General features: G+C 52.6%; 1 protein-coding gene across 1 annotated transcript in view; it reads left to right on the plus strand.

Moving 5' to 3' along the window:
* Positions 1-13,441, plus strand: part of arhgef38 (Rho guanine nucleotide exchange factor (GEF) 38) — a 75,170-nt gene that overhangs the window by 38,862 nt on the left and 22,867 nt on the right. The window contains exons 2-8 of the mRNA XM_078412962.1: positions 975-1,162; positions 1,907-2,030; positions 5,379-5,526; positions 7,230-7,247; positions 8,443-8,642; positions 11,450-11,583; positions 12,583-12,687. Of these exons, the coding sequence (XP_078269088.1) occupies positions 975-1,162; positions 1,907-2,030; positions 5,379-5,526; positions 7,230-7,247; positions 8,443-8,642; positions 11,450-11,583; positions 12,583-12,687 (917 nt within the window). The remainder of the gene's footprint in view (positions 1-974; positions 1,163-1,906; positions 2,031-5,378; positions 5,527-7,229; positions 7,248-8,442; positions 8,643-11,449; positions 11,584-12,582; positions 12,688-13,441) is intronic.

The raw sequence follows: 13,441 nt of genomic DNA on the forward strand, positions 1-13,441 counted from the left end.
AGGCTGGGACTATCACTATGTTAAAGAAAAATTTAGACAGGTACATGGATAGGACAGGTTGAGAGGGACATGGGCCAAAAGTGGGCAGGTGGGACGAGTGTAGATGGGACATGTTGGTCGTTGTGGGCAAGTTGGGCCGATGGGCCTGTTTCCACGCTGTATGACTGTAAAGAAGACTGTGCAAAACACAAGACCTTGGTGCAAAACTTAATTTTCAGTACATTTGGCAAGTCAATAGTCAATTTTATTTGTCACATACACATAAATGTGCAGTGAAATGATAGATTACCCACAGTCCAACCAACACTCCAAAGACGTACAGGTATGTAGGTTAATTGGCTGGGTAAATGTAAAAATTGTCCCTAGTGGGTGTAGGATAGTGTTAATGTACGGGGATCACTGGGCGGCACGGACTTGGAGGGCCGAAAAGGCCTGTTTCCGGCTGTATATATATATATATATATATAAGAGCAATAACTCAGCGGGTCAGACAGCATCTCTGGAGAACATGGACACAGAGTGCTGGAGTAACTCAGCGGGTCAGGCAGCATCTCTGGAGAACATGGACACAGAGTGCTGGAGTAACTCAGCGGGTCAGGCAGCATCTCTGGAGAACATGGACACAGAGTGCTGGAGTAACTCAGCGGGTCAGGCAGCATCTCTGGAGAACATGGACACAGAGTGCTGGAGTAACTCAGCGGGTCAGGCAGCATCTCTGGAGCAAAAGGATGGGTGATGTTTTGGGTTGGGACCCTTCTCCAGAGATGCTGCCTGACCCACCGAGTATATCCAGCACTTTGTGTGCCTATCTATCACCTTGTCTAACTGCCTGGTGGGCAGAGGCAGGAGGAATGTATGATCTTCTGTTCTGCAGAGTGACCTGTTGAATGTTCTCCACTTTCTGACATTTCTTCCTTTCCCTCCTCCATCCACCGTCACACCCCTTCTCCCCCCCCCCCCCCTCCCCCCCACAGAGAAGTTGACGCCCCACGCGATTCCCGAGGCATCGGCGACCCCGCCGCTCGACCCGGCGGAGCAACGGGAGCTGCTGATGAGACGGAGGAGGAAGGTGATTGAAGAACTAGTGCAGACGGAGAGAGATCACTGCAAGGACCTGGAGCTCTGCATCACCCAGGTGGTGCAGCCCCTGCGGGAGAAACAGGTAAGCGGGGGGTACGGGGAACCGCAGCGGGTAGTGCCACTGCCTCACGGCGCCAGACTGCCCATCCTGACCATGGGCGCTGTCTTTGTGGAGGATGCACCTTTTCCCTGTGACCGCGTGGGTTTCCTCCGGGTGCTCCGGTTTCCTCCCACTCTCCAAAGACGTGCGGGTTAATTGGTCCCTCTGTAAATTGCCTCCAATGTTGGGAAAACGTAGAACTAGTGTGAACGGGTGATGGATGGTCGGCACGGTCTCGGTGGGCTGAAGGGCCTGTTTCCACGCTGTATCTCTGAACTTAACTAAACTAAAGATGCCAGACTATCAGGTGGACACAGAGTGCTGGAGTAACTCAGCGGGTCAGGCAGCATCTCTGGAGAACATGGACACAGAGTGCTGGAGTAACTCAGCGGGTCAGGCAGCATCTCTGGAGGCCATTTAGGACTGAGGTGAGGAAAACCGTCTTCTCCCAGTGAGTTGTGAATCTGTGGAATTCTCTGCCACAGAAGGCAGCGGAGGCCAATTCACTGGATGTTTTCAAGAGAGAGATAGATTTAGCTCTTCGGGGCTAAAGGAATCGAGGGATATGGGGAAAAGACAGGAACGGGGCACTGATTTGAGATGATCAGCCATGATCACAGTGAATGGCGGTGCTGGCTCGAAGGGCTGAATGGCCTCCTCCTGCACCTATTTTTCTATGTTTCTATGAAACTATGTCAATGAATGCTGGCCTCTCTCTCCTTGCAGATCGAGAGTCTGGATGTGGATGGCTTGTTCAGTAACATCGAATCAGTCCACCAGATATCGGCCAAGCTGTCGTCCATGCTGGAATACGCAGTCACTGAGGAAGATCCAGAGACACAGATGATCGGTAATGGAGGCCGCGCCCATGGATAAGAGCTCGCACGCCTGATTAACAACACAGGACCTAGAACAGTGCAGCGTAGGAACAGGCCCTTCGGCCCACAATGTCCGGGGGGGAAGCGTACAAAGATACAAAGAATTTATTAGCCAAGTATGTAAGAACATACAAGGAATTTGGTTTGCCGTACAGTCATAGCAAAAAAGACAGCAAGACACACAGCTACATAAAAATGAACAGAGGCCTCCATCACAGCACACAGCTCCCGCGTCGGGGCGATCGAAGCTCCCGCGTCGGGGCGATCGAAGCTCCCGCGATCAGGGCGGTTGAAGCTCCTGTGGTTGGAGCTCCCAAAGTCAATCCGTAACCAAGGGACTGCGAGCTCCACGATGTTAAGTCCGCAGGATCCCGCGGTTGGAGCTCCCGAAGTCGATCCCCAGCAAAGGGACCGCCAGCTCCACGATGTTCGGCCGCAGCGCGGACGGAGATACGATACGGAAAACAATCGCATCTCCGTCGGGGAAAGGGATTAAAAAAAAGCTTACCCCACCCTCCACCCCCCACATAAAACAAAACTAAAGATACACTAAAACAGACATTTAACAACACGAGAAGGAAAGGACGAGACAGACTGTGAGCGAGGCTGCCATCTTACGCACGGCCCCACCCCATAGTTAAGCTTGAAGTCAAGATCATCTCCCCTCTGTCTGCACATGATATCTCGGGTCGAGACCCTTCTTTACAAGATGTTGCCAGAAATCAAGGGCCTGAGCTCTAGGGAGAGGTTGGGCAGGCTAGGACTATACCTTGGAGCGCAGCAGGATGAGGGGTGACCTTATAGAGGTGCATAAGATCATGAGGGGAATAGACAGGATGAATGACAATAGACAATAGGTGCAGGAGGAGGCCATTCGGCCCTTCGAGCCAGCACCACCATTCAATGTGATCATGGCTGATCATTCTCAATCAGTACCCCGTTCCTGCCTTCTCCCCATACCCACTGACTCCGCTATCCTTAAGAGCTCTATCTAGCTCTCTCTGGAATGCATTCAGAGAATTGGCCTCCACTGCCTTCTGAGGCAGAGAATTCCACAGATTCACAACTCTCTGACTGAAAAAGTTTTTCCTCATCTCAGTTCTAAATGGCCTACCCCTTATTCAAACTGTGGCCCCTTGTTCTGGACTCCCCCAACATTGGGAACATGTTTCCTGCCTCTAACGTGTCCAACCCTTTAATAATCTTATATGTTTCGATAAGATCCCCTCTCATCCTGAATGCATAGAGTATTTTATACAGGAAATGGGAATCAAGAACCAGAGGACATAAGTTTACAGTGAGAGGGGGAAGATTTAATTGGCCCCTGAGGGACAACTATTTTTACACAGGTGGGTGTATGGAACAAGCTGCCAGAGGAGGTTGTTAAGGAAGGTACTATCACAATGTTTAATACACGTTTGGACAAGTACATGGAGAGGAGAGGTTCAGAGGGATATGATCCAAACGCAGGCAGGTGGGACTAGTGTAGATGGAGCACGTTGGTCAGCTTGGACAAGTTGGGCCGAAGGGCCTGTTTCCACGCTGCCTGACTCTGGGTCAGGCGGCATCCCTGGGCAGCATGTTGGCATATCGGTACAGCACCAGAGACCTGGGGTTCGATCCCGACTACGGCCGATCGAAGCTCCAGCGTCCGGGCGGCCGCCGCTCGCGGTTGGAGCTCCCGAAGTCGATCCCCAGCAAAGGGACCGCCAGCTCCACCGCGTTAGGCCGCAGCGCGGAAGGAGATACGATACGGAAAAAGTCACATCTCCGTCGGGGAAAGAGACAGAAAAAATGTTTATCCCACCCCCATCCCCCACATAAAACAAAACTAAAGATGCATTAAGACAGACATTTAACAACAGACTAAAAACAACACGAGAAGGAAAGGACAAGATAGACTGTGAGCGAGGCTGCCATCGTATGGCGCCACCCGGTGGCTAAGCATGAAGTCAAGACCAACTCTCCCCTGCCTGCATGTCATCCATATCCTTCCATTCCCAGCCTAGCCATGTGCCAGTCCAAAAGTCTCTGAAACGCCACTATCGTATCTGCCTCCACCACCACCCCTGGCAGCACGTTCCTGGCACCCACCACCCTCTGTGTAAGCAAAACATAAATTATTATGTGTGGGGAGGAACGGCAGATGCTGGCTTAAACCGGAGTAAAATGCTGGAGTAACTCAGCGGGACAGGCAGCATCTCTGGAGAGTAGGAACAGGTGACGTTTCGGGTCGAGACCCTTCTTCAGACTGATTACATGATGGCAGAGGATATCAGCTTAATCAAGAAATATACAATGCAGAACACAGAATATTACAGCACAGGAACAGGCCCTTCAGCCCACAATATCCATGCCGAACATGAGCCAAGACAACTCACCTCTGCCTGCACGTGATACACATCCCTGCAAGCCCTGCATATCCAAAAGCGTTTTAACCCCCACTATTGATAACAGGGAACTAGTGTGAACGGGTGATCGATGGTCGGTGTGGAGTCAGTGGGCCGAAGGGCCTGTTTCCATGCTGTATCTCTGAACAAGAAACCGTCCAAGTCTGTCCAACCTCTCCCTGTAGCTAATACCCCTTAATCCAGGCATCGTTCTGGTAAACCTCCTCCGCACACTCTCCAAAGCCTCCACATCCTTCCTGTAATGGGGGCGACCACAACTGCACACAATATTCCTAATTAGGTTGCCAACTATCTCGCTCCCATATAAGGGACAAGGTGATGTCACCGCCCCGCGCCCCATGCGACCTCACCCAGCCAGCGGCCACGTGCTTCCGCTCCACCAATGGTGGCCGCCCGGGCCGGGAGGCGGGTTGCTTTGCAACCTCCATTAGGCGGCGCCCCGGCCTCCGGACCTACAGTGTCCGGGCCTACACTGTCTGGACCTACAGTGTCCGGTCCTACACTGTCCGGGCCTACACTGTCCGGGCCTACACTGTCCGGACCTACAGTGTCCGGTCCTACACTGTCCGGGCCTACACTGTCCGGGCCTACACTGTCCGGACCTACACTGTCTGGACCTACACTGTCCGGGCCTACAGTGTACAATTGCCTACAGTGTACAGCACAGGAACAGGCCCTTCAGCCCACAATATCTGTGGCCCCACAATACAGTGCCCCCAGGACCTAATACGGGACAAGGGCGGTCCCGTATGGGACAAACCAATTTAGCCCAAAATACAGGATGTCCCGGCTAATAGGGACAGTTGACAACACTACTCCTAATGTGGCCTAACCATAGTTGTCCTATAAACCTGCATCATGACTTCCTGATTCTTGTACCCAATGCCTAATGTTACTTTATTTTTACAGGGGAAATATTTTTGCAGATTAAAACGCCCTTAGAGGAAGTTTATAAAATCTATTGTTATCACCACGATGACACCAATAGTTTGCTGGAAATGTATGACAAAGATGAAGAAATCCAGCAGCATATCAGGACCCAGGTTGATGTACTGAAGTAAGTGACCTGTTGTGTATGGTTTAATTTAGATACAGCGCGGTAAAAGGCCCTTCGGCCCACCGAGTCCACGCCGACCAGCGATCCCCACACACTAACACTACCCTACACACACTAGGGACAATTTACACATACACACAGCCAATTAACCTACAAACCCATATGTCCCTGGTGTGTGTAGGATTGCGTTAGTGTGCGGGGATCGCTGATCGGCGTGGACTCGGTGGGCTGAAGGGCCTGTTTCCGCGCTGTATCTCTGAACTGAATAGAACTGAAACAAACTGAAAGTCCCAGTGCGGATCACAGCCTCTCCTGTACAGTCCTGCCTCTCCTGTACAATACTGCAAAGGTGCTGCTTTGTCAGAGGTGCTGACTTGCAGAACTGGCACTGTATCTACCTACATGGAGTGAAGCCAGGAGATCTATTGGCTACCAACTCAAGAGAGATCTTCCAGTGTTGGCGCTATGTGCTTGACATAGATGTTAGTTTAGTCCAGCTCTAGTTCAGCGTTAGTCCAGCTTTAGTTCAGTTAAGTTTAGATTAATTTAGGTTAGACTATTATTGTCACGTGCACAGTGAAAAGCGTTTTTGTTGCGTGCTATCCAGATAGCGTAAAGACGATACATGATTACAATCAAGCCGTCCACAGTCTACAGATACAGGATAAAGGGAATAACCTTTAGTGCAAGATAAAGTCCCATAAAGAGTGATTAAAGATAGTCCAAGGGTCTCCAATGAGGTAAATGGCAGGTAGGGGTTGCCAACTTCCTCAATCCCAAACAAGGGACAAGGTGACGTCACCGCCGCACGTGACCTCACCCAGTCAGCGGCCACGTGCTCCCGCTCCACCAATGGCGGCTGCCCGGGCCGGGAGGTGGGTTGTTATGCAACCTCCGTTAGGCGGTGCCCGGGCGTCTGGATCTACACTGTCTGGACCTACAGCGGCCCCCGGGCCTACACTGTCTGGACCTACAGCGGCCCCCGGACCTACTACGGCCTCCGGACCTACACTGTCCGGGCCTACACTGTCCGGGCCTACACTGTCCGGGCCTACACCGTCCGGGCCTACACTGTCCGGACCTACAGCGGCCTCCGGACCTACACTGTTTGAGCCTACAGTGTCCAGGCCTACACTGTCCGGGCCTACAGCGTCGGGGCCTACAGGGCTCCCCGGCCCTAATACAGGACAAGGGCGATCCCGTACGGGGCAAACCAATTTAGCCCAAAATACAGGAAGTCCCGGCTAATACGGGACTGTTGGCAACGCTAATGGCAGGTCAGGACTGCTCTCCAGTTGGTGATAGGATGGTTCAGTTGTTATTGTGTGGGGCACAAAGATTTTACACAGAGGGTGGTGGGTGCCTGGAACATGTTGCCAGGGGTGGTGGTGGGGACGGTTACAATGGTAGTTTAGGAGGCTTTTAGATAGGCATTTGGACATGCGGGGAATGGAGGGGTATGGATTACATGCAGGCAGATGAGATGAGATTATTTTAGCATCGTGTTGGGCACAGACATTGTGGGCTGAAGGGCCTGTTCCTGTGTTGTCGACCAAGATGCCCCATCCGGGCTAGTCCCATTTGCCTGCATTTGGCCCATATGCCTCTAACCTTTGCCTACCCATTATAGACTGCAACTTGCAATTTAATATTTACAACTGATTTTGATTCTGGTTTAATTTTGCTCTTTCTTTTTCACTTAGGAAAATATATCAGGAGCAGTAAGTATGCATTTTAATTTATAAAGAACTTCTTTGATTTTTTTTCTGGGCAAACTATAATTTAGTTTGAGAGGGAAAGATAGATCAGCCAGGATTTGAATGTTGGACTAGACTTGATGGGCCGAATGGCCCAATTCTGCTCCTGTGTCTTACTAACCTATGGACATGTGAACCACCGATTCAACTTGCAGATTAACCTTTTGGGAATCCTGCACCAGCATTCCCAAGTCCCTTTGGGAATCCTGCTCCAGCATTCCCAAGTCCCTTTGGGAATCCTGCACCAGCATTCCCAAGTCCCTTTGGGAATCCTGCACCAACATTCCCAAGTCCCTTTGGGAATCCTGCACCAGCATTCCCAAGTCCCTTTGCACCTCTGATTTCTGGATCCTCTCCCCATTTAGAAAATAGTCTACGCCTTTATCCCTTCGACCACAGTGCATGACTCCACACACTTTGTTAGGCTGTATTCCACGTTCTCCGCCTTTATCCCTTCGACCACAGTGCATGACTCCACACACTTTGTTAGGCTGTATTCCACGTGCCACTTCCCAGCCCACTCTCCCGACCTGCCCCAATCGTTCTGCAGAAGGTCCTTGTCTGGCAGCAGGAAGGAGGTGTTGCCTTCCTGCATTGTGTTGCCTCCATGCTTCTCCCCGTGCTTGTCTAGGGTTGCCAACTGTCCCTTAATTGGCCAGGACATCTCGTATATTGGGCTAAATTGGTTTGTCCCGTAAGGGACCTCCCTTGTCCCGTATTAGGCCCGAGGGGGTGCTGTAGGCCCGGACACTGTAGGCCCGGACACTGTAGGCCCGGACACTGTAGACCCGGACAGTGTAGGCCCGGACAGTGTAGGCCCGGACACTGTAGGCCCGGACACTGTAGGCCCGGACACTGTAGGCCCGGACACTGTAGGCCCGGACACTGTAGGCCCGAGGGCCGCTGTAGGCCCGGACACTGTAGGCCCGGACACTGTAGACCCGAGGACCACTGTAGACAGTGGAGGCCCGGAGGCCCGGGAGCCACCTAATGGAGGTAGCGTAGCAACCCGCCTCCCGGCCCGGGCCGCTGCCATTGGTGGAGCGGGAGCACGTGGCCGGTGGCTGGGTGAGGTCATATAGGGCGCAGGATGGTGATGTCACCTCTTGTCCCTTATTTGGGAGTGAGAAAGTTGACAACCCTATGCTTGTCTCTCCAGGGGGAAGTCGAGCCTGCTGGACGTGGGCTCGCTGCTGATCAGGCCGGTGCAGCGGGTGATGAAGTACCCGCTGCTGCTGAGCGAGCTGTTCAAGTCCACACCGGAGCTCCACGCCGACCACAAGCCCCTGGAAGAGGCCCTGCAGGCCGTGGTGCACATCAACACCAACATCAACGAGTTCAAACGCAGGAAAGACCTGGGTAAGGAGACCGTCTGTCACCAGGGGGGTGAATCTCTCACCCACCACCCTCATCTTTGTTCATCCTGTGCCTAGGGGAGAGGGTGGGGGGGGGCAAAGATGTCCTGGTTGGGTTGCTCCTGGGCCTGGCCAAGCTGGACATTCGCGAGTCATGGCGCCAGGCGGAAGAGGGCTCTGCACAGGGTTGCCAACTGGCCCGTTGTTTGTCCCGTACGAGACTGCCCTTGTCCTATATTAGGCCCGGAGGGCGCTGTAGGTCCGGATTCTGTATGCCCGGACTCTGTAGGCCCGGACACTGTAGGCCCCGGGGCCACTGTAGGCCCAGACAGTGAAGGCTAACGGAGTGTGTTCGGGGAGCGGGGCCGAGTGTGTTCACCTAATGGAGGTTGCGTAGCAACCCGTCTCCCGGCCCGGGCGGCCGCCATTGGTGGAGCGGAAGCACGTGGCCGCTGGGTGAGGTCACGTGAGGCGCGGATGGTGATGTCACCTTGTCCCTTATTTGGGAGTTAGAAAGTTGGCAACCCTAGCTCTGCCCGAGCCGGCTGCCTGCCCCTTTCCCGGGGTTACGTCCGCGCCCGGGTGGTGTTAGAGAGGGACTACGCGCTGTCCACGAGCCCCCTGGGGGATTTCAGCGACCGCTGGGCACCGCGGGGGGTGGAATGCATCCTTGACAAGCAGTGTAAAATAGTTGTACAACAGCTTATTGTTTGTCTTGTATTAGGGTGGTGGGCTCTGTTTTGGTTTTATTGTATTGTATATATTATTCTAATATTTGAATAAATATTTTTGATTAAAACATAAGGGGTGGTGAAACTGTGGGATTCATTGCCACACATGGCTGTGGAGCCCAAGTCAAGGGATATATTTAAGTTAATGGATATATTTATATTCTTGATGAATTGGTTGATTAATTAATAGATTCTTGATGAGGACGGGTGTCAGGGGTTATGGGGAGAAGGCAGGAGAATGGTTCAATGGTCCTTAATTGTCACGTGTACCGAGGTATAGTGAAATTTGATTTAGGTTTAGGTTTAGAGATGCAGTGCAGAAACAGGCCCTTCGGCCCACCGGGTCCGCACCGCCCAGCGATCCTCGCACATTAACACCATCGTACACATACTAGGGACAGTTTTTACATTTACCAAGCCAATTAACCTGCACGTCTTTGGAGTGTGGGAGGAAACCGAAGATCTCGGAGAAAACCCACGCCGGTCACGGGGAGAACGTACAAACTCTGTACAGACAGCACCTGTAGTCGGGATCGAACTCGGTTCTGGCGCTGTAAGGCAGCAACTCTACCGCTGCGCCACCGTAACGCCCTTTGTTCTATATCTCTCTATACCTCTTGTTTCCCTTTCCCCTGACTCTCAGTCTGAAGAAGGGTCTCCACCCGAAACGTCGCCTATTACTTTTCTCCAGAGATGCTGCCTGACCCGCTGAGTTACTCCAGCACTCTGTGTCCATGTTTTCCAGAGATGCTGCCTGACCCGCTGAGTTACTCCAGCACTCTGTGTCCATGTTCTCCAGAGATGCTGCCTGACCCGCTGAGTTACTCCAGCTTTTTGTGTCTATCTTCGGTTCGAACTGGCATCTGCAGTTCTTTCCTACACTGAATATTTGCCATCCATGTATCTGTTGTATTGATCCTAGATGGTGCCCAGCCCAGGTGACTCCGTGAGCTGGCCACAGATGTGGATCTGTAATCACACATTACAATCGCTCCACACGTTTAAATCCCTACACTGTGGACTTGTAATCATTGTAATTATGTGTAGTCTTTCCGCAACATAAAAGCTCTTCACTGTAGATCAGTACACGTGACTATGGCCTAGTAGGCCTGTGACTAATAACTATTGGATTGTCTTTTGCACGTTGTAATTGTATTCACCCGAGCAATTTGGGACAAGGAATGGAGCTACAAGGAAATGCAGTTGCTGGAATCTTCAGCAAATCACAAAGTGCTGGAGGAACTCAGTGGCTCAGGCAGCATCTGTGGAGGGAATGGGTCGGAATCCTTCTTCACCCTCTGTAGAGACGCGCATATGTATGTGCCCCAGCACACACACATGCACAGACACATGCACACTCACACGCGCGCGCACACACACACACATACATACATACATGCATATTCAGAGACAGACGGGGACACACATACACACATGCACGCGCACACACATCCACACACAAACTCATACACACACACACACACACTTACACTGAGCACACACACACACTTACACACACACACACTTACACTTACACTTACTCATACACACACACACACACTGACACACAAACTCATACACACACACTCACACACACACATACATACACACACTGACACAGAAGCTCGTACACACACACTGACACACACACTTACACACACTGCGCACTCGCACACACATATACACACCCACACACAAACAAACTCACACACACACTTGCACACACACACACATACAAACACACACACACGCACACACAGACACCCACACAAACTCATACACACACTGCGCGCACACACACCCACACATAAACTCATACACACCCACACGCTCTGCGCATACTAACACACATACACACAAACTCAGACGCGCACACACACACGCACACACACTTACACACACACACACACACACACACACACACACACACACACACACACACCCCACACACACACACACACACGTTGCCTGTCCATTCCCTCCACAGACACTGTGTGAGCTGTGGGTCCAGTCTCTGCGGGCTCCAGTGTCTCCACGTTAAACCTCTCTGCTGACGGGTTCTTCCCGCCTGTGTTCTCAGTGATGAAGTACAAGAAGAGTGATGAGGAGGCGTCTCTCCGGGACAAGCTGTCCAAGGTCAACATCCGCTCCATCAGGAAGAAGTCCAACCGCGTCACCAGTCACCTGAAGATCCTCACTGGAGGAGAGCTGCAGGTAACCACACCCTGCACCCACACCATCACACATGGGCCCACATAAACCCCCACTCTCCCCCCCACTCTCCCCCCACACTCCCTCCCCACTCCCACCCCCACTCCCCCCCCTACTCCCCCCCACACTCCCTCCCCACTCCCCGCCCACACTCCCTCCCCCCCCACACTCCCTCCCCACTCCCACCCCCACTCTCCCCCCATTATCCCCCCTACTCCCCCCCCCCTACTCCCCCCCTACTCCCCCCCCACTCCCCCCCCACTCCCACCCACATCCCCCTCACTCTCCCCTCACTTCCCCCCCACTCCTCCCCCCCACTCTCCCCCCCCACTCTGCCCCCCACTCCCCCTCCCTACTCCCCCATTCCCCCTTTTCTCCCCCCCTTTCTCCCCCCCATTCTCCTCCCTTCTCTCCCCTTTCCCATCTCCCCTTTCTCCTCTCCCCTTTCCCTTTTCTCCTCCCCCCACCCCCCCTCCACACTCCCCCCCCCTCTTCCCGCCCCCCTTCTCCACCCCCCTCCACCCCCCAATTCCCCAGGAGTGTCGGGGTGAGACTGGTCCTTGATTCTGCTGCTGGCCTTGCCGAGGCAGCGTGAGGAGTTGATGGAAGGGAGGTTGGATTGTTACCCATGATATCCACCCAGATCAAACTAGCTGAGATGTAAGAGAATAACTGCAGATGCTGGTACAAATCGACGGTATTTATTTCACAAAATGCTGGAGTAACTCAGCAGGTCAGGCAGCATCTCAGGAGAGAAGAAATGGGTGATGTTTCAGGTCGAGACCCTTCTTCAGCTGAGATGGTGCACCTTGGCCTGTGTGGGCAAGTTGGGCTGAAGGGCCTGTTTCCACACTGTTTGACTCTATTGCTCCACTCTATGAACCTGAAGCAGGGTCCCGGCCCAATACATCGTCTGTCCACTCCCTCTGCAGATGCTGACTGACCCGCTGAGTTCCTCCAGTACTTTTTTTTTTTTTTCACTCTCTGGCTTAAATTCTACAGGTCAAAGACGAGAAGTTTGATCGAGAAGAGAAAACGTTTCGTAACTTGGAGAAGGCGGTGAGACTTTGTGCCAAGAACACATCGTCCTACCTGCAGAACATCCAGGTGTGTGTTGGTGCAGACTCCGATCTTCCCCGCTCTTTTACCACGTCTATCTGTCTGTGAATCTGTGGAACTCATTGCCACAGAAGGCTGTAGAGGCCAAGTCAATGGATATTTTGAAGGCAGAGATAGATAGATTCTTGTTTAGTTTAGAGATACAGCGCGGAAACAGGCCCTTTCGGCCCACCGGGTCCGCGTCGACCTGTGATCCCCGCACACTAACACTATCCTACACCCACTGGGGACAATTTTTACATCTACCAAGCCAATTAACCTACAAACCTGCACGTCTTTGGAGTGTGGGAGGAAACCGAAGATCCCGGAGAAAACCCACGCAGGTCACGGGGCGAACGTACAAACTCCGTACAGACAGCACCCGTAGTCGGGATGGAACCCGGGTGTCCGGCGCTGCATTCGCTGTAAGGCAGCAACTCTACCGCTGCACCACCGTGACTGCCCTCGATGTACTCTTCTATAGTCCGTGTCACTGCCTTTTCATCGGGATTGGACAAGCTGGAACATTTAATAGTTCATACGCAAGGAGTTCACGAGGATGTTGCCAGGACTAGAGGGTGTGAGCTAAGGGAGAGGTTGAGCTGGCTGGGGACTCTATTCATCGGAGCACAGGAGAATGAGGGGAGATCTTACATAGGTGTGTAAAATCGTGAGAGGAATAGATCGGGTAGATGTACAGAGTCTCTTGCCCAGAGTAGGTGAATCGAGGACCAGAGGACATAGGTTCAAGGGGAAGGGGAAA

Source organism: Rhinoraja longicauda, chromosome 1 (genome assembly GCF_053455715.1).
Source record: "Rhinoraja longicauda isolate Sanriku21f chromosome 1, sRhiLon1.1, whole genome shotgun sequence".
NCBI classification, from domain to species: Eukaryota; Metazoa; Chordata; class Chondrichthyes; order Rajiformes; family Arhynchobatidae; genus Rhinoraja; species Rhinoraja longicauda.